This window comes from Anabrus simplex, chromosome 13 (genome assembly GCF_040414725.1).
Source record: "Anabrus simplex isolate iqAnaSimp1 chromosome 13, ASM4041472v1, whole genome shotgun sequence".
Lineage (NCBI taxonomy): Eukaryota > Metazoa > Arthropoda > Insecta > Orthoptera > Tettigoniidae > Anabrus > Anabrus simplex.
Genome location: NC_090277.1, coordinates 602,762 through 628,179, shown reverse-complemented (window position 1 = coordinate 628,179; position 25,418 = coordinate 602,762). Strand labels below are relative to the sequence as shown.

Here is a 25,418-nt window from a genome sequence, read left to right as displayed (position 1 = left end):
TGAAATGTAACTTAAAACAAGTACGTGTTTCGTTTGTCGAAGATCCAGAAATTTAACTCAGTGGAAAATGTTACTAATTATAAAATTAGACAATGTTTTAACGCAATAGTTACATCTAACACGTAGCAGTGTTCTAGTTTTCAAGGTGTAGAAAAGGACTTGTAATTACTAGAACTTTAACACAGCAGAGAAGAAGAAATTAGTACGGAATGCGATTCCATTTCAAATAAACCTCCTCGGATATCTTCAAAACGAAAGATCAACCCATGTCAAAGGAGCAGAAGTTGTCTTGAAGGAAGTCGAGAAGCATTGCGAGAACAGGGGCTGTTGTTAGTAGGTACCAGTATGTTTAAGGAGAAGCTCGCAGGTTTGGATATGGTGCGCTGTTAAAACACAAATGAAAATACCGGACTTATCCGCATGAATTCTGTGACGGTACTAAGTCATTACTGTTGAATTTTTTTGGGAAAGATTATAATATATTGTCAAATTATGCAATGAAATTTATCAGTACCATAGGAAAGAAACACGAAGTACCGTACTTAAAGATCAGGCATTTCATTCCTGAGATTTTTTAAGATTATTTGGATTGCTTTAGTTCATTCCTTTTCTGCTTTGTGTGAAATTACCAATTTCTGTCCAATGGCTAAGACAATGGAGTGATCAGTTTAGTCGTTCTTTCGAAAAATAAACTATTGCCGTTCTCCTTCGGTATTGTTACCATACTGTTCTCTTAAGGCAATACTTTGTTAATAGTGTGTTTTTTACAGGTATGCTGTAGTGTAATATTTATATTGGACTGATGCGTTCGATGACTGAAAAGCATTGAAGTTCCTTTTAAAGCTTTAATTGAAATAAAACATCATTATCTCTTGTATGTTGTATTTTTTAAAGAAAGTACTTATTACTCTGTAGTTTCTAGTTGATTTTAAGGACCTAATACCGCATCTTTGGGGTAAGAAAACATGTGGGGAGAGTGTGTGAAGGAAATGGAACCAGGGTAGAGTGTTATCCGCGAATTACGCTAGGCATATGTTGAGGAAAGTAGAATAGAAAGAGGAAGGTAAGGAGGAGGTGGCAGTATCAGACTCCTGCAGCCAGACCCACCGCGCAGCACTTCGAACTCACGGGCTCCGGCAGCCCAGCTCGTGCAGTGCCTTTCTCTTTCTTACGCGGCAGCGTACTGGCCCACAGCACTGGGCTCATACGGCCCACCGCAGTCCACCGCACTAGGCGGGCTCCGTGGAATAACCTTGAGTACTTCTCCACAATAACATGTGCGCTGAGCACAACGAAATGTTAACGTCACACTACTATTCGGATCATTCACTCTACGAATTCCGTACGCTACTAACATATTGCAAAGTAGGCTAATCGCATTTTGAAATTAAACGGTAGATATTTCTCCTGCACTATAATAATAATAATAATAATAATAATAATAATAATAATAATAATAATAATAATAATAATAATAATAATAATAATAATAATAAATATAATAATAATAATAATTGTAATAATAATAATAATTGAAAAAAACAGAAACTTTATTATAAACTAATATTCGTTTGCAATTGACACCAAGTTAACTGAAAATGAATCTAAATAACACGAAGCATATTCATAGGACTTCATTCGCGTTTACCTCAAAATAAAATATAAACAGAAATGACGTGCAATTTGCCAACAACAAAAACAATCCTGAACATCCCTTTTACTTAGTGTGAGTAGTTTATTGGTCATTGTTAATGTGGTGGAATGGAATTACTGTGAATGAAAAGAGCATCAGCATTGTCGTGCGTTGATAATGAAGCCCGCTGAACTGCAATTTATCTCTGAAGCTGAACATGATGCTTGCATACATATTACTTTCTTAGCGATCTGGTGAAATTTTGGATAGTTTTGTCCATTTGTTCTCCAATAGGATGCTATATCTATCTTCTTGCATTCCACAATTTTGCTTTAAATATCTTTCCAGCTCATCTGTTGGAATAGGAGCATCATGAACGTCAGTCCACGAAGAAGATTTCATTACTTTGGCAGGTTGTGGCATAGTCGTGGAGTCTGATGAAATGGCGTATGGCTTCTAGTGCCGGGAGTGTCCGAGGACATGTTCGGCTCGCCAGATGCAGGTCTTTTGATTTGACTCCTCTAGGCGACCTGCGCATCATAATGAGGATGGAATGATGATGAAGACGACACATGCACCCAGCCCCCGTGCCAGCGAAATTAACCAATTAAGGTTAAAATTCCCGAACCTACCGGGAATCGAACCCGGGTCCCCTGTGACCAAAGGCCAGCACGCTAACCATTTAGCCATGGAGTCGGACACGGAAACATTAGAATGCTCGTCATTCAAGCACAACTCGTTCATCGTTTTTTATCTAATCATAAAAAGACAAAATCAGTCCGACTCCTTTAATCTACACTAACATAATAAAGAGAGAGCGCGAATTTTGTTAGTTTGTGTATATCTGGAGGGTAATCTCAGAAACTACTGGACCGATTCTAAAAATCCTTTTACTAATGTAAATATACATTATCCCTGAGGGACATGGGCTGTATTTTATTTTCTAAACAATTCGAGGTGGAGGCGACAGGGAAGGCATAAAAATAATAGGCTAATATAGGCGAAATATCGAATTTGTCGTGCAAGGACAACATTAAGATCATTTTAAGCCCCTTGACCCAAAGAACAAATCTCTGTAAGCCCTATGGGCCCGAGAACTACGTTTTACGGCCCTGAAACCGACCGTTATGGAGATATTGGCACCACACTACCCCTGCTCTCGGAATCGGATAAGGAAATGAACTGCCGTAACCATCGCAACGCCAGCTCCAGGGTTCTACAGCAGCGCGATTATGTGTGTACGTTTGGGCATAGCTGCCAACCAAAATTTCTATACATAATCCCTGAGCATATCTACAATATATCTCCAAAAATTAACATGTTACAGATGTGAAGTGTTATATATAATCTCTTTTAAAAATAAAGGGACATGTTTCTCTTTTTGGAAAATCCACGTAGGAGGGGGTGGAGGAAGGGCTGATAAAGGGGTTGAATTCTTTTTATGAAGATACTTATATCTCAAAACCTGAAGATGTTACAGATGTGGAAATACGTATTTGTAATCTCCTTTTAAAATAAAGAAACGTGTTTTTTTTTTACTTGAGAGAAGACGTTCTCACGTGTAGAGTTCTATGTCGTATGGTCAACTCAGTCCCAAAAGGCAATACGACAAACTTTGTTTACAAAGAGTTTCTGGGGTAAATTAAACTCAATTTTTCAGTGAGGTTTTATATTTCAGGGATTTTCAGATAATGTCTTAGTACAGTACCAAGGAACGATTACTTTTATCAAATTACGAAATCCACGCGAAAAGCCGCGAGTAACTGCTAGTGTGTACATAGAGTTCACCGCAGATCGTACAGCACACAAAATTAACGTCTTTCCCATCACCGTCAACTGCAGGCTTGAATACCAACCAAATACGACTTTTAAGTTTAGGATCCGGTTCGGAAGTCTTGTATTGTGCGGTTTTTAGTTCGTTTGTTGCTTCTTTTTTTACTTCACGATTTTTTGCCACGGTTTCTTTTCTTTTGGAATTACAGTCCACATTCGTTTCCGATAACAGGATAGACGGAGAAGTCAACCTGAAAACCACAGCATACTTGATCGGCTCCACTCGACCGTATTGCAACGCACTCCGGTGACACGCAGTACACTGTACACATTGAAGCAGTCATCCCATAGAACTACCACAGCGCTGTCCTTTGCTCACCGCGTACGAATGACAGAGCGGTGGCCCAGACCGGCCCGTGCGATGACGTCACGGGCTTCCTTTGTTCGAGCCTTTCAAAGCCCATTGCAGTGTACTGCTGAAGCAGCTCATGGGCTGGGCCTCGCTGCAGGACTCTGGACAGTATTTCACGTTTGGAAAGGTAATAGGGAGGTACATTAAAGGAAACGGAGTGGCCTAGGGAGCGGTGATAAAGGAACAGGGAACTGGAAATCAAGTAGGGACGACATAAAATTGTTAGTGTTGAACTGTAGAAGTATTGTAAAGAAAGGAATAGAATTAAGTAATTTAATATATATATTTACCAGATATTGTAATAGGAGTTGAATCATGGCTGAGAAATGATATAATGGATGCAGACATTTTCTCACGGCACTGGAGTGTGTATCGTAGAGATAGGATAGGAATGGTGGGAGGGGGAGTATTCATTCTGGTGAAAGAAGAATTTGTAAGCTACGAAAAAGTTAAAGATGAGACACATGAAATTCTAGGTGTAAGCTAGGTGTAAGGCTAATTTCTAAAGATAATAGGCAACTTGATATATTTGGAGAGTACAGACCGGGAAAGAGTACCACTGACGAGGATTTGGAAATATTTGATAGGATAGTCGGCTATGTGCGAAACGACATGGAAATAAATGTGATTGTAGCGGGAGATCTGGATTTACCAGATGTCAATTGGGAAGGAAATGCGAACGACAGGAAGCATGACCAACAAATGGCAAATAAGCTAATATGGGAAGGACAGCTGATTCAGAAAGTGATGAAACCAACCAGAGGGGAAAAAAATATATCCTGGATAAAACCAGAGGAGCTCTATAGGGAAACTAAAGTAATAGATGGTATTAATGCTCATTAAGCTGTTTTTGTCGTAGTTAAAAATAAATGTATCGTCGCCATAAGACCTATCTGTCTCGGTGCGACGTAAAGCCCCTAGCAAAAAAAAAATAAATAAAAAAATGTGATAGAAAGGAAGGTCTTAAAAGTAGGACTATTAGGCAGTACCATATGGCTGATAAAGCAGGCATGAGGCAGTTTCTAAAAAGTAACTATGATCGGTGGAAAACGGTATTTAAAAATGTAAACAGACTCTGGGATGGGTTTAAAGAAATTGTTGAGGAATGCGAAGACAGGTTTGTACCTTTAAGGGTGGTAAGGAATGGTACAGACCCACCTTATTATAATAGAGAAATAAAGAGACTAAGAAAGAGGTGCAGACTGAAAAGAAATAGAGTTAGAAATGGCTGTGGAAGTAAAGAGAAACTGAAGGAAATTACTAGAAAATTAAATCTAGCAAAGAAGTCAGCTAAGGATAACATGATGGCAAGCATAATTAGCAGTCATACACATTTTAGTGAAAAATGGAAGGGTATGTATAGGTATTTTAAGGCAAAAACAGGTTCCAAGAAGGACATTCCAGTAATAATTACTGAACGAGGGGAGAGTGTATGTGAGGATCTTCAAAAGGCAGAATTATTCAGTCAGCAGTATGTAAAGATTGTTGGTTACAAGGATAATGTTGAGATAGAGGAGGAGACTAAGGCCAAAGAAGTATTATAATTTACATATGATAACAATGACATTTACAATAAGATACAAAAGTTGAAAACTAGAAAAGCAGCTGGAATTGATCAGATTTCTGGGGAGATACTAAAGACTATGGGTTGGGATATAGTCCCATATCTGAAGTACTTATTTGATTATTGTTTGGTCGGAGGAGCTATACCAGATTAATAGAGAGTTGCTATAGTAGCCCCTGTGTATAAAGGAAAGGGTGATAGACATAAAGCTGAAAATTACAGGCCAGTAAGTTTGACATGCATTGTATGTAAGCTTTGGGAAGGCATTCTTTCTGATTATATTAGACATGTTTGTGAAATTAATAACTGGTTCGATAGAAGGCAGTTCGGTTTTAGGAAAGGTTATTCCACTGAAGCTCAACTTGTAGGATTTCAGCAAGATATAGCAGATATCTTGGATTCTGGAGGTCAAATGGACTGTATCGCGATTGACCTGTCTAAAGCATTTGATAGGGTGGATCATGGGAGACTACTGGCAAAAATGAGTACAATTGGACTAGACAAAAGAGTGACTGAATGGGTTGCTATATTTCTAGAAAATAGATCTCAGAAAATTAGAGTAGGCGAAGCTTTATCTGACCCTGTAATATTTAAGAGGGGAATTCCTCAAGGCAGTATTATCGGATCTTTATGTTTTCTTATATATATAAATGATATGAGTAAAGGAGTGGAATCGGAGGTAAGGCTTTTTGCGGATAATGTTATTCTCTATAGAGTGATAAATAAGTTACAAGATTGTGAGCAACTGCAACGTGACCTCGAAAATGTTGTGAGATGGACAGCAGGCAATGGTATGTTGATAAACGGGGTTAAAAGTCAGGTTGTGAGTTTCACAAATAGGGAAAGTCCTCTCAGTTTTAATTACTGCGTTGAGGGGGTGAAGGTTCCTTTTGGGGATCGTTGTAAGTATCTAGGTGTTAATATAAGGAAAGATCTTCATTGGGGTAATCACATAAATGGGATTGTAAATAAAGGGTACAGATCTCTGCACATGGTTATGAGGGTGTTTAGGGGTTGTAGTAAGGATGTAAAGGAGAGGGCATATAAGTCTCTGGTAAGACCCCAACTAGAGTATGGTTTCAGTGTATGGGACCCTCACCAGGATTACCTGATTCAAGAACTGGAAAAATCCAAAGAAAAGCAGCTCGGTTTGTTCTGGGTGATTACCGACAAAAGAGTAGTGTTACAAAAATGTTGCAAAAATTTGGGTTGGGAAGAATTGAGAGAAAGGAGGAGAGCTGCTCAACTAAGTGGTATGTTCCGAGCTGTCAGCGGAGAGATGGCGTGGAATGATATTAGTAGACGAATAAGTTTGAATGGCGTTTATAAAAGTAGGAAATATCACAATATGAAGATAAAGTTGGAATTCAAGAGCACAAACTGAGGCAAATATTCATTTATAGGAAGGGGAGTTAGGGACTGGAATAACTTACCAAGGGAGACGTTCAATAAATTTCCAATTTCTTTGAAATCATTTAGGAAAAGGCTAGGAAAACAACAGGTAGGGAATCTGCCACCTGGGCGACTGCCCTAAATGCAGATCAGTATTGACTGATTGATTGATACCAACAATGTAAGGCAAGCAGGTATAAGTACCGACATAGTTGGGGATGTGTGAGATCGGTTAAATGCAGCACGGGTCAAGTTCAAGGAAGTGGGGATGGTTATCAGTTGAATACTGTGTAGGAGGTATACTGACTGGAATGTGATAGGGTATTTGGAGAGGGTATTTGGGAAACTGGGAGTGAGATTTCTAGATCGTAATGGGTAGGTAGGAAATCGGGATCTGTGCTCAGATGGCCTTCACTTTAAGCCGCAATGTTGCGTATAAATTAGGAAATTTGTTTAGAAGGGTCATAGGAAGATACATTAAGGGAAATGGGGTAGTGTAGGGAGTGGCGATAAGGGTATATGGATCTGGAAGTCAAGTAGGGATGATATAAAAATGTTAGCGTTGAACTGTAAAAGTATTGTAAAGAAACGAATAGAATTAGGTAATTAATATACATATTATTTACAGATGCAACATACAAACTCGTGTCCTCGTCCCGAGGTGGTGCAGCTATTTTCAGGTACACTCCCAATAGAGGAGAACTGCATGTTCCATTTCAGCTACATAACAGCCCTCCTGCCATTCTTACATTTCTGGCAGTACCGGGAATCGAACCCAGGCCCCTGAGGATGGCAGCTATTAACACTAACCTTTACGCTTACAGATAAATTAACGGGAGTTGAATAATGGCTGAGAAATGATATAGAGGATGTAGAAATTTTCTCCCGGGACTGTAGTGTATACCGTAGAGTAGGATAGGAATGGTAGGAGGGGGTATTCATTCTGGTGGATGAAGAATATGTAAGCTACGAAGAAGCTTAAGTTAACATACTGTACATAAAATTCTAGGTGTGTGGCTCATTTCAAAAGATAATCGGCAACTTGTTGTCTTTGAAGTGTACAGACCGGAAAAGGGTTGCGCTGTAGCTGATTGAGAATTATTTGATAAGATAATCAGCTATGTGGGAAACGATATGGAAAGGAACGTGATTGTAGCCGGAGATCTCAGTTAACCAAATGTCAATTGGAAAGGTAATGTGGACGACAGGAAGCATGAATAACAAATAATAAATAAGTTAATATTGGAAGGGCAGCTGAAGCAAAAAGTGATAGAACAAGTCGAGGGAAGAATATTCTGGACGTGGTGCATTTAAAAACCGGATGAGCTCTATAGAAAAACCGAAGTAGTGATCACGAAGCTCTTTTTGTCGTAGTTAAAATTAATTGTGATATAAAGGAAGGTCTTAATAGTAGGACTACTAGACAGTACCGTATGGCTAATAAAAGAGTCATGGGCGAGATTTTAAAAATTAACTATGATCAGTGGAAAACGGCAAACAAAAGTGTTAATATAATCTTGGGTGGTTTTAAAGCAATTGTTGAGAAATGTGAAAACAGGTTTGTTAAAGGTGGTTTGTAATGGTAAAGACCCACTATATTGTAACAGAGAAGTAAAGAGAGTGAGAAGTAGGTGCAGAATGGAAAGAAATGGAGTTAGAAATGGCTGTGGAAGTAAGGAGAAATTGAAAGAACTTACTAGTAAATTCAATCTAGCAGGCAGAAACTTTAAGGCAGAAACAGGTTCCAAGAAGAACATTCCAGGAATCATTAATGAACAAGGGGAGTGTGTATGTGAGGATCTTCAAAAGGAAGAGGTATTCAGTCAGCAGTATGTAGAGATTGTTGGTTACAAGATAAAGTACAGAAATAGGAGGTGACTAATCCTAAAGAAGTATTAAAATTTTCATACAATAAAGACTACATAAAAAATAAGATGCAAGAGTTGAAAACTATAAAAGCGGCTGGAATTGATAAGATATCTGGGGATATACTAAAGACAATGGGTTGGGATATAGTACCATATCTGAAGTAATGTTTGATTATTGTTTGCATGAAGGAGCTATACCAAATGAATGAAGAGTTGCTATAAGTAGTAGAGCTAAGGCAGTTCAACTCCATAGCGTCAGCACTTTTCTGCTGTGTCAGCAGGTTCACAAACTGTGATGTCACAGCTGAGTTAGTAGAGGGGCAATGAACGTTTCCAGGTGAGTTCATTGCCCCTAGTTGAGTAGCAGGGCAATGTATTGCCCCATTATTCCCGGTCGGCTCAGCCGGAGAGCGAGAGTCCCAGCTGTGGACCATCCGCTGTCAGGCTTTGCTTATTTTAAAAGGGCAAGTAAGACTTAAGGACTAACGACAATTGAAAAACAAGCATTTAAAACAATAGGTTTAACATTTATTACAACTAGCACTTCATATAACAGAAATAACAAAATTTAACAATTTAATTTTGCTGATATTATTTCTGATTTCTTCTCCAAAGGTTGTCTGATACACTACAACTTCATTCTCCAAACTTAACGCAGCCTTCATTTTACTGCAATGTAAATAAAATAACAATTAACCCACATAAGAAAAACAATAGATGTCGGAGAACCTCTTCCTAACACTGGTTGGATTATCAGCAAATTACAAACTTTCACAACAATAATTTATCACATGTTATCTGTCCTACGCTATCGCGATAGCATTTACGATTACACAAGAAAAATCATAAATTCTAAATAAATGAAGAAAATTAATTGATAATGGCGTCATTAAACTTTGCAAATATTATTAGAAATATTATATTATTATCTTTCTTCTTCCTGGATAAATTCCATTAATATTATTTCATCATTGTGGTGTAAATTCCACTGAACTATACTACTGAAAATATTTTCATTAACGTAATTTTACTTAATCGTATCTATTCAAGACATTACAAAATGAATTACGTCGACAAGAATTATTATTTCCACGAAAATTCTTCTAAACTGCTTTGAATAATGTATAACATTAATTAATTTATGTTACTCGACGCCTAGCAAAAGTTTATCAAGATTTACAATTTTGGTACTTTGCCCATACGATTTTGACATAATACGCACCTATTCGTTTTTGAATGGTACGTTAATGTCAACTTCCCCTAAAATACAAATTAAATTTACTAAAGGTATTAATCCTATCAAAATAAGTCACCACAAACGAAGCTGAAATAACCTCGGCCCAACATGATGAACACGTGGCCAGGTCAAAACCACACTTTAAAAAATCACAGAAAAATATCACTAACTACAGCACACATCCTCACATGTTTTAAATCGGATTCTGGAGTTTAGGTTTAAGTTATGATTTTTATTTCACTATCCCTGGAATATTTAGGCGACGGTATCGGATCTCTACACTCACAGAAATGTGATTGAATCTGGGCAATCGCTTGGAAAGAAGATAGCAGATTTATCACAACGCTGATCATCTAGAAAATCAGCGATAAACATTCAGAAGAATTGGTCGACAAACACCACGCAGCTAAATATTGGTTAAACGTGAATATCATCGGACATGTGGTTCCTAAATATCCACGTTATTCAACATGTGCTCCAAATTCACAGAAGGTATGGTTCCCAAGACGTGCTTCTCCAAATTACAACTACAAAATTCATCACTCAGGGTCCGCCGTATTCCAGGCTCATAATCCACCAATAGAGCACATATCAAACATAACACAATAATAGCAAATAACATTTAACACTCATGGCCATTAAATTTCAGTTTAACCCGAAATTCAACTTTATTATTATTATTATTATTATTATTATTATTATTATTATTATTATTATTATTATTATTATTATTAATTCTGCCAAAAATCTGAATTCCTCACTGAAACTGATGACACTACCTTGTATAAATCCATTGAAATGAATAAGGTGAAATACACTCTGAAATTTAACATATCAGATACGACGTAATTTTATCCCTGCATCTAACTACATCTCTGACCAGAATTTGAAATTAATCTCACATAAAATTATTTTCATCGCAGGGGTCTAGGATTTTAAAATAGCATTCTAAGCATTCGGAGGGACATTTAGACTGTATTAGAAGACATTCGCTGACTGACTACGGTACACTAATAGAGTCCAACAAATCATCCACACACACAATGTAACAACACTACCATTACCCCTATAAAAAGAAGAATGGAAATACTTCCAAAAGGTCCTAATCCAATCTAAATACTACCATCAATTAATAGGATCGTACTACTTCTACATAGATGAACATAGAAAAACTTTATAAAAGGATACCTAAATTTTTTATGAAACTGGATCGCGCCGTCGTTGAAAGAATCTGCTCCCATGGTGACCTGCTTACTTGGTAATCTGCGTCCAGTCGTTATCTCCCCCATGTCAGACGGTGCCTACATTTAGTACTGCATGGCCACTGCTAAGTCCATTTCGAGATTCACGTAGATTGCTCCTTCAGAAGATGGGCGAAACATCCTGGTGGAAATAATTGAGAATGTAAAGGTCTTCTTCTTTCTTGCCTTGATGAGAGCTGAAACTGACACAAAATTTTTAGAATGTGATCACACACACGACCACGTGAAAATTATCTTAGAATAATACGTGACTTGTCCTCGAAAATCTGCCTCACTCGGAGAACGTTTAAATAGAAAGTCACGTCGAAGTTAACAACACGCCGAAGTAGCAGGGAAGCTCGTCGAAGTAAAACCAAAACAAGTCGAAGTAGCAGAGAAGCACGTCGAAGTGGAAGAGAGCGCTTTACACATTTACACTTGGAGGTGTGGCCTTATATTGCCTCGTAATTGGTTATCGTACTTTCACCTGACAGATTCTCATAATTCGAGAAAGTATAACTTCGAGAACACTTGCCACGTGCTATCAATTGCAATGGCCTTGAGAAATTCCTGGCTGGTCACATGACTACGACGAGCCGGTCAATTGAAAAATCAATACACCGTCCACGCTAACTGTTCAAACCGTTTCTTTGCGCGAAGACACGACTGGGTCAGAATAAAATGAAAGAATGATACCATCCATTTACCACTTTTAATAAAATATTCATTTTAGGCCAAATTTGAAAGGGACATCATCTCCCTTGGTTGGAAATGATTTAATTGGCAGGTTAATTCATAATTTACACTATTTCAACATAAGATGTTCCCTGAAAATTTTCATTCACTGACTAGGACTCGCAGTATTTCTTTCCTGTAGCAGAAGAACTTGTTCCGCACGTAGCCTGGTATTATCTACTTCAATAGCAACACATAGAAAATGGAGTTTCCCTACTAGAGTGGCATGTAGATCCTGACACTCCTTAAATGTTTCTTCAGGCATTTCCACTAGCGTTGATACATGATGTGAGCCGTATCTTCATTCTCCTCCCTCGAGGAATATTCTTGGTCACAGATGACGTTAACTTGAACAGCTATGGCCTGTCTCGGTTGATGAAATCATTCAAATTATAAGCGTTGTGAATTGCTTCAAAAGTCTTATCCAAAAACTGAATTTTGCAGGCGTAATTTCCAAAGTCTTCAATAACTTTATATGGCCCAACGAAAAGTGGTGCAAATTTTGCTTAGATCTTATTAGTGGGTTCAGATACAGCCGGTTCCTTAAGATGTACTCATGTAATCTAAACGGCCGATGAAATTTCTTATCCTTTACCCTTCTTTGACGTCTCTCAGCGTGTGATCCTGGAGTGACTTAGTAGCCTGCCCGATGTTTTCTCTCAAGGTGGGCCTAAGTGTCGCTAGACATTGAATAATATTGTCTCATGGTGTCACAGGGTATTTGTCAAAGTGAAGGACAGATGGAATTTCAGACGTGCCTTCATGAATAGTATTATTTGAGCAGTCCATATTAATAGGCCGGACGTCTACCCATTTCCAATGTCGTAAGTTATGATCTTCATTCCCGTGCTGACGTTCAACCAATAATGTAGAGTTTGAGGGATGTTCCACCACTCAACACATTGCAACATTTATTAAGAGCGGTTTCGACTCCCATGGAGTCATCATCAGTTCTCAGTGAAAATTAAATTAAGGGGAATCTGATAACAATCATCATAACGAAAAATCCATGTACCTATAGGTGGTTGCATGGAAACACATCATTGAGTTGACAGATATTACCTTGAAATGCAATATACACTTGGCAAGGAGAACTTGGAGCTTAGAAAGTTCCCAGTTCTGGCTCTAACAGTCTTGTGTTCATAGAACACGGAACACTGGAACTATATGTACTGGATTGAAAATATATACAAAACAAAATAAGGACACTTATAATGGTGTGGAAACTTGGCTCTCTAAGAGCATTCTTGGATTTGACAGTCCTGTTTCTTAAAGATAAAAATTTCATTGTTCCGTATTGAAAAGTATCACAGTTAAATTGAAATAATACATATGGTAGTTCAACCTATTCGATACAAGTAAATAATAGATGTAGAGATTACATTCTTAGTTAATTAAAAGTGGAAATGGTACCGGTTTCGACCCCAGTCTGGGTCATCATCAGCCGATTATAACTCGAAAAACAATGCATAAGTAAGAAAGAAGTTAACGGTCAAGTCCACACAATATCAGTTGAAGAGGCGATGTAAAAATGACGGGGGTAGGCACTGTAAAATTCAGACGAATTGGAATGTAAGTCACTTAAAAGATGTAATGCGTAATATTCCGAGCATCAGCACGGCACACGCAATGTTTGACACTGTCTCACAATGCTCACGAAAAGCAGAGAACAGTTAAATGAGCCAGACTGCATACACCGTCAGGCACAAAGTCACAACACAATCCAAATATGAAGATTTAAAATCATGAAGAAGCCGAAGACGAGCAGCCCAACCGAAGTAACTTCCAAGCTCCAGAAGATCGGCGCGGTGTTTACAACGTCAAGTGCTGTAGTTTCATACGCTGACGGAGATTGAAGGATAGATTAATGATCAAGTATTTGCTTAGTTCACGAAAATGTACCTATATATACTTATAATACGATTCAATATAATTGAATACGTAATTATGATCTTGAAGATTTTTAGAACAGTTGACGTGAAAAAACAATAGTGAATAGAAAAAATGGTAAAAAGCGCAATACCGCAAACAAATGAAAACGTGTATGCACAGTACGCTATTTCTTGAATATAAAAAAATTCAGGTCGTGATTGAAGTAGTCAAAGTGAAAATCCTCATCTATCTGGACGTTATATTCATGTACCGCTGACTAAATACTTTTGCTTTCCATAAATCGCAATATTTAAACCTCCTCGTATAATTGTGATTACTGGAGTATAATTCCTGGAACATTGTTTAATCTTGAGGTACCCATCTCTGTTTTTGCGTTTTAACTAAAATTCACTTGACTGCCAATTACGTCTGACTTTTTGTTGTACTTAGCAGATATGTTCGATAAATTTAATTTCCTGTTAAGTTCCTTCAATTTTATTTACTTCCCAACTATTCGTAACTCTTCTTTTTTCTAACAAGTTCACTTCTTTGTTATCAGATAGTGGATTTCTTCCATTCCTTATAACCATTCGCAAGTAAATACCTGTTATCATAGTCCTCAGCTCTTGCCTGAAACTCAACCCAATGGCTGTTTACCATTTTTCATTGATCGTAATTGATTTTTAAAAACTCCCACGGCTCTCTCTTAATAATCACATGGTATTGTCTCATTGTCTTTCTTTTAGACTCTTCCCTTCTATCGCATTTATTATTAGCAAAGAAAAAAACAAGTTCGTGATTACTTATACCATCCATCACTTCAGTTTCTTCTGGACTTTTCAGCACCACGTCTAGAATATTCTTCCCTACAGTTGGATCTCTCAACCCTTCCGGTGTCCGGGCCTCGTGAGGTTTCCCGTGTTCAGTCAATTTAAGCCGCAGGCTCTATTCCTTGTGGTTCCCTTCCGCCAATTCCTTTAAGTTTCAGCTTTGCAATCATACTTCCCAGGAACACGGAAGTTTTGCTTCCCCGGAAGCTGCCTACCGAGTCATCGGAGGAATATCGGCGTATCGCTAGCTGGCATCGTTTATGGTTAGAACTACGGCGGTATCTGATCACCTCTAATTTCCGTCCTTAATTAATGTAAACAAACTTGGCCAATGCGTTCGCTTCGGCGCGTCTTGCGACGCTCCAAGCATTTTACCTCTAACGTCTCAATACGAATGCCCCGCCTGTCCCTATTAACCATTACCTCGGGTTCCGAAAACAAAGTAGAACCGAGGCCCTATACCATTATTCAATGCAAACTACATACAAGGTCTAAATCAAGAAACCTCTGCCCTCCTGACAGATATCATGAACTATTTGAAGGAAACCTTATCAGCAATGTCACTATCACAATGGGAAACAAGTAATTTCTTACATTTCTGAAGTAAAACGGACACAGTGGTTAATGTTGATGGAAGAGATTGACATGGGTAGGAGTGTTCAAAAGGTGCGAAATTACATAGACGACTTAGTAGTAAACATAATAAAACTTCAAAACATTCCAATGTCACAGTAAACCAAATTAACCAGATTAACGAACGTTGGTAGGCGTGTTTATAGATCTGAAAAATGAAGTTGATTCACATTCCCCACAAATCGCATTAGCGTGGCCCTAGTAGCGGCCATATGACGTTGCACATCACGTTTGCTCTAAATAGAGGATGTACTGTGCGAGAGCGTCAGTTACCTATGAGATTGGACAGAGTGACTGTAAGTGGGTCAAGAATGCCTTTACGACGAAGAGGGCCAGTATGAACAGCTCACTGCGGTTGAAGGAGGCCGTATAATAGGGATACGTGATGGTGAATTTCCTTCCGAGCCATTGCAGGACGACTTGGCAGGAATTTCTCCACTGTGTATGCGTGATGGCAACATTGGGCACGAGAAGGTACGCTAACAAGAAGACAGAGCTCCGGACGTCCCTGTGACACCACTGCCGTATTTGGCGTTTGTCTGTGGTATAGCAGCAATTCCAGCGGCAGTTGGCACCACAGTAACGCCGCAGATATGTGGTGTTTATTCCACTTACCGCAAACTAGTAGTCTTCAAGATAAAGCCCGTTTCCTGGCTGCAAAGTGACCGTAGGAAACATCAAATGACAAGTTTTTATCCTAGCACCCAAGATGAAAGAGCGAGTGTTCATTTTATCCATTTTCACGAAACCGCTCATGTTGTTTCCTCCGACATCTCAGTACATTTCCACAAGTGCACAATAATAGAAATAGTAGAAAACTAGTAGAACGTGGTGCCTACAGGCATAGAAACAGGATCAAGGGAGACAAGCTCTCCACGTCTTGATAAACAAGCTTAACAACCGATTGCGTTTATAGAATGAAATCTCTTGCTGTTTTCAGAATTTAGCGTCAAAAACTTCATACTTGTTCCGTACTGAAAAAAGATTTACATTCAAAAACAGAGGTAAGGTTATCCACCTGTTCAGTACTACTTACAATGTGTTATCATTAAAATACCACATTTTATTATTCCATTTGGTGGGTACCGGTTTCGGCATTATATAATGCCATCATCAGCCCAAGATTTAAGCAAGCAAGGACACTTAATAAAATACATATATATATATATGTACACAGATGGCTAGCAATGGTAATCGCGTTACATCATAAAACATTTGACCACACAATATCTCTAAAAACATATTAAAATTCTGAAAATCTGGAATTCTAGATTTAAGATAAGTGTTTTTATATGTACAATTCAATATATTCTTATCACCCAATAATGTTGATTAATGATTTTCTATGTATAGAGCTACAATAGCTGCCAAGTTATGTAAGACCTTCTTTTTTTCCTTTTTTACCATCTACATAGTTAAATGACCATTATTCTATTGCTCTTGAACACCATATAGAGTCATTGAGAACATTCTATCGTGTGAGGCTAAATCCTATATACATAATTATCACATTTAGAGTATTACTGTACAGTATAAAATAGAGAGAAGACCATTGTACATTCAATGTAAATAAAAATAGTTCCTCTTAGTAAAACTCAGATAGCCATTGTAAACTGGTCAGATGTTTAGAGCAGGTGGACAGCTTGTTCTTAGTGTAATTGTTGTTGGAATCTTACTGATATGTCTTAACTTGATAAATCATATAACAATAGAGGCTAAAATTTCAGTAATATCTTCGAATATAGGTGGGTTGAGGCCGAAGGTTGACTTTTTTGAAACACGATGTTTTCAACGGTCAAACGTAACCTTATAGGATCTTAATTCAATCGGACCTAAAAGAAAATAATAGCTGTATAAGGATAACATACACGGATCAAGAAAGGTGTTAGGCAATTTTTGAAAAGAAAGAACAGAAACTCACCTCAAGCACCACACTATCGATGAAAGGTTAAAACAGGACTGGCGGGCACCACGGCCGAGCGGTATGTCAGACAACAAGCTGCATGCATCAACGGAGAAACGGGGCGTGCCTTGTAGGGGTAAGGGGAAGTGAGAAGACCTGAACAGGAGAGTAGGGGTCGGGAGGGCGTGGATTCCGGTAGTGATAATATGCCAGCATGTTGCGAACTGTTTTGTGTATTGGTTGATCTTTTGGAATTTTAAGCTTGCCAATTACTGAAATGAATAAATCAAATAAAATAGTAGGTTTTTCAGAAAGTTCATTAAGATTAAAATTTGAGTTGTAGTACTGGTCCAAAAGAATGAAGAATTGCTCTGTTAGATCTAAAAGAGGCCCCTTGTTTAATGTTTCAACTATGTCCAAATCGTTGTTAATGCCGTAAAAGTTATGTTTATATTCGTGCGTATGCTGCCCTATTGCCGAAAATCTTTTGTATTTAATGGCGTTTATATGTTCGTTGTATCTGACTTTGAAGGATCTACCAGTTTGCCCTATGTAGACACTGAAACAATCATTACAGTGGAATCTATACACTGCTGATTTTTCGAAAGGATTGGAGCAGTTGACCCGGCTAGAATTATGGAATGTATCCAGGTTTCTATTGTTAGTTTTGAAGGCGATTTTTGTGTTTTTCATTTTGAATATGTTGGTAACACGGTAAATATCCGGGTTAAATGTGAAGGTTGCAAATGCTACTGGTTTCATTTTTTCTTTCTGCAAATTGATCTTGGGTCGATGCTTAAACTTACGTGTTATGCGTTCTATGAAACCATGATTAAAACCATTGTGTATTGCAATGATACGTATAATATTAAGTTCTTTGTTCAGTTCTGCTTTTGACATAGGAACATTATAGGCACGATGCACTAAACTATTATAAGTAGCCCGCTTATGGCAAGAAGGGTGTAGGGAGTCATGCTGTATGGTTAAAGCTATATGCGTTGGTTTTCTATAGATTTTATGTTTAAAAGCAAGCGGGAGTCTGGTGATAGTTAGGTCTAAGAAATTGAGGGTATTATTATTTTCAAACTCTATTGTGAACTAAATGTTCGCGTCAATGTCATTGAGATGTGCTAAGGTGGTAGCTGCATCGGTGTCACGTTGATCCATGATATTAAATGTGTTATCTACATGTATCATCTTCTATTTTAGTGTACTCTGAGTGATCAAGGTATATGCTGGCTAGAATGCCTGATGCCGGCGAACCCATGGCCAATCCGTCCTGTTTGTATATTATCTTATTGAATGTGAAATAATTGTTACTAGTTAATAGTTTCATTATAGGCATGAGATCCGGTATTTCAAGTTGGCTGAGCTGACTATGAGAACGTAAGTTTTTAAAAAATAATTGGTGTAACTTTTTCTGGTTTGATATTTGCATACATGTTGGTAAAGTCAAAGGAATGTATAGTATGGTATGGTTGCAATTTAAATTTGTCTAGACGTTGGATTAATTCAAGAGTGTTTTTGACTGATTTGTTCGCCTTGAAAGTGTAGTGTTTGCTCAAAAGCTGTTGGATGAATTGAGCTGTTTTGTAAAGTGGACTAGGTCCGAAATATACTATCGGGCGTATAGGAATTCCGTCTTTATGAATCTTAGGTTGCGCTTTAACCGTTGGCAGGCCAGGTTTCATATTAATCCATTCATTCTTTTCACTATCCGTTAGTAGAAAATTTGTGTCTCTAAGTACCTGTTTTAATTGTCTTTGAATGATGTGAGTAGGACCTTTGTCCACAACTGTGAAAGATTTTTCTGTGAAGACATTTTTTGCTTTTCCGATATAGTCTGCTTGGTCCATTACGACAGTAGCGTTCCCTTTATCTGCTTTGGTGATAATGGTTTCTGAATTTCTGATTTTATCTTTAAGCTGAAGAATCTTTTTTCTGTTTGGAAGTTGTGTAGAAGGTAAGAGGTGTGTCGGTGTGCTGAAAATGTTGTTTATTTGTTTTTTTAGCCTCGTGTCTGGTTTCATCTTGAATATCGATGGGCAATTTATTAATGGCTGCTTTTGTCTCTATTACTAATCGTTTGGCCATGTTCGCTATGTTGTAATTAGGCCAATTATGTTTAGGTCCTTTCGCTAAGATGTCTATTTTTTCTTTGTCGAAATTTGTTTTGGATAGATTGATAAATGGCGGATGGAACTTGGGTAGGTGTTGGATTTGTGTATTAAGTGAATTTTTATGCGGCTTGTTGTCTGCATTGGCTTTGTTGAGAAGAACTTGAAGTTTATTATCTAGGGTGCACAGTTTTTGAAACAGATGTATACGTCCGTCCGTCTGGTGATTCGACCGGTTGTGCTGCCGATCGTGAACTGCATTCCCGGGGGTGTTTTCCATCAGGATAATGCACGCCGTCATGCTGCTGTTGGAACCCAACGTGCTCGACAGGATGTCGAGATGTTGCCTTGGACCGCTCGATCTCCCCATATGCCCCCAATCGAGCACGTATGAGATATCACTGGAGGACAACTTCAGCGTCATCGACAACCGGCATTAACCGTCCCTGTATTGATCGACCAAGTGCAAAAGGCATGAAACTCGATCACAAAAGCTGACATCCGGCACCTGTACGACACAATGCATGCCTGAATTCAACTGTCAGGCGATTACACCAATTAGTTTTGGACCAGCATGGAATACTTGCAATGGCTTTTCTCGCACGGATATTAGCAAGTAGTCTTGCACCTTTAATCAATTAAATACGTTACCTCGACAAATATATTGCCGAACTTTCCGTACGGTACATTCCTTATTTCACTGTGTTTGGATAATTTTTTTCGGCCAGTGTATTATTATTATTATCGCTATTATTATTATTAATGATATTAGATAAAATTAATCTCAACATTATCACATAATTCTGGACAAAGTATTAGTCATACATTTCTTTATTATCGAACCACTTACATTGAAGAGGCAGGGTACGTTCGTTTGTTTGTGGATTTCAATATGTCAGCACATTATTATAGATGCAAGAGGCAGACGAACATTAATGCTCAAAAATAGCACATCAGTTGATCTGAGTATGTAGCAAATGTGCAAGATCGATAAGACTGGACGTGACAGGTTTGATGGAGGAGTAAAATAGCAAAGCAGCAGTGCCAAACTGAGTCATTTGGTTCGAGAGACCTGCCGTCGTGTGTTTGTCCGAAATACGAAAGTTTTTAAACTCGAAGTTATTTCAATTATGTCATTTCTCAAAGTCAACAAACTGCACAATAACATAAAATTACACAATGAGTAGAACCTAGAGCCCACAGGCATAGAAATAGGATCAAGTGAGACAAGGTCTCCACGTTTTGATAAACAGGCTGAATAACCGATTGCGTTTACAGAATGAAATCTCTTGCTGTTTGCAGAATGTGTTAATTTTGAAACACACACACTATAACCTGCATCACACAACTTAATCTATTGGCTTATTTAGACAATCGAAATATCTGTACTGTCTGCAAAGAAGTAAATCTCTCTTTATGAAGAACTTTATCGTTCAGTAAAAAAGTATCACACGCTGTAGAGGTGCGTGATGAAACAGGGCCGAAATTACAATTTGCAAATCAAAAATGTCTGAACGCTAGGGTAATAATTTTAAAAATAGATATATTCTCTAAAGACTTTACGACTGGACGAAAACTCTTGTGGATAGCGATAATATGAGGCCTTCAAATTCGAGCAGCCATTTACCCAAATATATAAATAACTGAAAATGCAACCATTACTGTTGGAAAGGGAAAACTTGAACAACTAGTACCAAGAGATTCAAAACCTTAACACACAACGACAATATAAGGAGGGAATTGCTTTCTAGACAGCACTAATTGCATACTTGAATCTCAGTGTAAAAACTGGTCACACCGTAACTGCAAAGTGGCCTACGAAATATTCAGTGGCAAGTTTTTATCCTAACATCTAAGATGGAAAGAACGAGAGTACATTTTATCAATTCTCACGAAACCGCTCATATTCTTTCCTCCGACATCTGACTACATTTCCAGTAGCTGTCAGCTTGAAGGTTAAACACGACACTGAAAGTAGTATAACTGGAGAGTTCTGCGGCCACAGGATCTCGGAAGACAGCGCTGGCTAAGAGAGCGAGCCTAACCTCACATCCGCCATCTTGGATGGGCTTAACCTAACTTGTAACGCGTAAGAGAGCAAGCCTAACCTCATGGAGGGGCCTAACCTCAGTTTTACGGGCGGGTGCCCTTCCTCACGCCTAAGAGAGCGAACCTAACCTCAATCCGCTATCTTGGATGGGCTTAACCTAACTTTCGACGCGTAAGAGAGCAAGCCTAACCTCATGGAGGGGCCTAACCTCAGTTTAACGGCCGAATACCCTTCCTGACCCCTAAGAGTGAACCTAACCTCACATCCGCTAACTTCGATAGGCTTAACCTAACTTTTGACGCGAAGGAGAGCAAGCCTAACCTCATGGATGGGCCTAACCACAGTTTTACGGCCGGATGCCCTGACCGACGTCAACTGCACAAGATGGCGGCTATACATGGTTCCTTTGAGACGCCTTAAGGGCGCTGATGGTGGCCCCAAGATGGCTGCTATAAATAGACTCTTATGAGACGCCCTAGGGACGCTTGCGCAAGACGGCCACAAGATGCCGACTACGCATAGCTACTTATGAGGCGGCCTAGGGGTGCTTGCACAAACTGTCGTCTATACATAGCTTCTTATGAGACTCCGTAGGGATGCTTGCGCAAGATGGCGGCAATACATGAGCTCTTATGAAGAAAGCTGGCTTAGAGGCTACGGCACAAGATGACGGCTGCTGTTATGAAAATCCTCATGCATGCGGTGGAGGGCAATTTGAAATTCCACGTGCTCTTCAAAGCCACATGCTTTTTGACAGTGGCCATCTTTAATCAACAGAGCATCGTGCTGCCATCTTTAGCTACTACCTTTGAAATGTGGTGGCGGGCAATTTGAAAAATCTACGTGCTTTTGGACAGCTCCCATCTTTAGTCATCAGAGCATCGTGCTGCTATTTTTACGGCACTACATTTGAAATGTGATGGCTGACAATTTGAAAAGTTCTACGTGCTTTTTTGACAGCGGCCATCTTTAATCAACAGAGCATTGTGCTGCCATCTTTAGCTAATACCTTTCAAATGTAGTCCCGGGCTCGTGCTCTTTTTTTGTATACAAAGCCACGTGCTGTATGAAAGCTGTCAGCGGCCATCTTTAAACAACAGAGGACCGTGCTGCTATCTTTAGCTTCTACCTTAATTACGCGGTAGTGGGCAATTTGAAAAATTCCACGTGCTTTTTGGCAGCTCTCATCTTTAATCAACAGAGCATCATGCTGCTCTCTTTACGGCAGTAAACCTCATACCTTTGACATGTGGTGGCGGGCAAATTGAAAAAATTCCACGTTCTTTCTTGACAACTCCCATCTTTATTCAACAGAGCATCGTGCTGCTACCTTTACGTCACTAAACCTCATACCTTTGAAATGAGGTGGCGAGCAATATGAAAAATACGCCGTGCTTTTTTGACAGCTGTCTGCGGCTATCTTTAAACAAGACAGCATCGTGCTGCTATCTATACGGCACTAAACTTTATATCTACTTAGTAGTGGGTAATTTGAAAAAATCCACGTGATTTTTTGAAAAGCTGCCATCTTTAAACAACAGACGACCGCAAACTTCAGTGCTGGCATCTTGACGGTGCTAAATCCACATGCCTGCAACCTGAGGCATGTAGTAGCGGGCAATTTGAGAACATTCCACGTGCTTTTTGACAGTTGTCAGCCACCAACTTTAACTACATGTACATGACTTACTACTACTATCTTGACGGAGGTAAAACTTTATAGCGCGGGACTTAGCCACGCCGCAAGCAAACAAGCTGCCCCTCCTGCGATCATAATTATAAAGCAAGCTGTCCTTTTCAAAATACTATTAACTTAGTTTTTAAACTAAGATGCTGTTAGAGATGCCGGCCATGGGGCGATTACACAAGATGGTGGCTATACATGGGGTCCTATGAGACGACATTGGGGCGATTGCGCAAGATGGCTGCTATACATAGGCTCTTATGGAGAAAGCTAGCCTAGAGGCTACTGCACAAGATGGCGGCTACTGTTATGAAGAAAGCTAGCTTAGAGGCTACTGCACAAGATGGCGGCTATACATAGGCTGTTATGGCCTTCTCCTCTGTTAAGGCATGTCCCTATCGAACAAGTTTAAAAAGGCATCGCGAAGGCAAGAGTGTGCGCGTGTTGCAGCGGTGACGTCATCATAGTTGTGCATGTTTAGACTTGATCGTTTTGTCAAGAATGAGTAGGTGTAAGGAGCCAAAGGAATGCAATAAGTACAATTTGAATGCAATGAAATACTTATTTACAATGTACTACAACAGTTTTCGTTTTACTGCTGACAAGGTTAGTATGCTTCTTAACAACTTTCTGCGGCATGCGTCCGAAATTGTAATGCCTTCTGTAACATTGAAATTAAACAAAATATTCAAAAATATATTATGCTAAGTATGTTATGCTTTACAAAGAAGATAATGCACTTCTTACTTTGTTATTATTCATTGGGTTCGTTCCTTTTCTGAATCATCATCATCATTATGTACCAGGAAAAGTTCATCCATACACTGTGTGCAGTGTTCAATCCTCGGATTTGGTCCATCCCAATCATCATCAGTATTTCGACCTCGATGACTGTAATGACGTTGGCAGGTTCTACATAAAGCTAAATCGATTGACATCCTACTATGGAGAGGAAGGATGTCTCGAAAATTATTTATGAAAGGACCAGCGTACGTAGATAAAAATCCTACATCTAAAAGATCTGTCCATGGTAGCTGGTAGTATACATGAATTGTGTACGACTAATGGCAAGTAAATAATAATATCCGAGTGTATAATTTCTAATGCTCACTTATCTCAAGTTGGCTTCGCATTTGTGTTGCTTTCTCCTCATGAATGCCAATTCTCTAATATTTTGAATTCCGTTTACTGCAGTACGAGGGTATCTCGTCCCCTAAAATAAAATACCGGTAAAATATTAAATAAAAATTACCTGCTTGTGCCCCTGTGCCACCCCTCATGATATTATATTTCACAATTACTAACACTACACATTTAACAGATTTGAGGCTTAACAATTTGTAGACTATAGCACGGAGCACTATTATAGAGCATGTGCATAACAGTATTTTGGAGTGTCTCGAGCTCGAAGGGTGCAACTGTAGGTTGCTGAGCGGCAACAAAATTATTCTATGCATAAAAGAGAGCAAAGATCTACTTCCTGTGTTGTTTTCTCACAATTGCACTTTTAATGATATTTTCACAAATCGAACATCCAATCAGCCATACTCCATAGTAAGTAAATAGATCATTAAGGGGAACATTTTGGGCAAACAAACTTCGAGGCACAGCAAAAATCCACGACACTTCTCTAGAGAGAGATAAGAACGTTATGTAATAATAACAATAACGTTACTGAATCACACATCCCGGCTGTTGTTTAATGAAAGACCTCTTAGAAAAACGTGGCGCTCAACACATGACAAATGTGCGGCCTGACACGTGAGTTAATGGACTGGTGACATCCACGATTGTACCACTGAGAAAATTGACTACTGTACACATCACTATGGATGGGCGTTAGCCCAAACCATGTTAACCCTACAACAACAGGGTGAAAATCGTAACATAAACGAGCGGGCTTGTTGTGATAGACACAATATCGAAATAACGTTGAAACGTACCAAATAACAACACGGGCGATACCGATAGGGTCTAAGTACGTGTTCCTTGCGAGTGTACTAAAAACATGGGCGCCCGCAAGGGGGGGCACTTGCCCCCCCCTGGAATTCTAAAGATGTTGATGTTCAATTGCTTAATGTCATACCAGATTATTCCATAAACTGAAATTACTGACAGTCATCTAGCATATGTAATAACTGGAAGTTTCTGTAAACAATTTAATGTTGCTGACGTTATATTGGTTTTTATATTCAAGAAAATTGTTAATGTGCCCCCTCCTGGAAAAGATCCTGCGGGCGCCCATGACTAACAAAAAGAACAATGATACATAACATCAGTGTGGATGCTCACTAAGATGAGCTACTCCGAAAAGGAGTCTTGTGTGTAAACGTTTTTAAATCATTTATTAAAGTAGCTTGATCAACCTGCAGTGTTAGCGGGTGAGTTCTTCTTAAGGTAAGAGTTCTATGAATCCTACTACCGCACTTATTACACAGAAGCAGCTATTCTGGAGACTGAGTGAGCAGGTGTTT

General features: G+C 38.9%; 1 protein-coding gene across 1 annotated transcript in view; it reads right to left on the bottom strand.

Annotated features, from left to right (window-relative positions):
• Positions 1–20,343: 20,343 nt before the first annotated feature.
• LOC136884840 (uncharacterized) overlaps positions 20,344–25,418 on the bottom strand; it is a 120,870-nt gene continuing 115,795 nt past the window's right edge. Inside the window, exon 6 of the mRNA XM_068230149.1 lies at positions 20,344–20,364. Coding sequence (XP_068086250.1) covers positions 20,344–20,364 — 21 coding nt within the window. The remainder of the gene's footprint in view (positions 20,365–25,418) is intronic.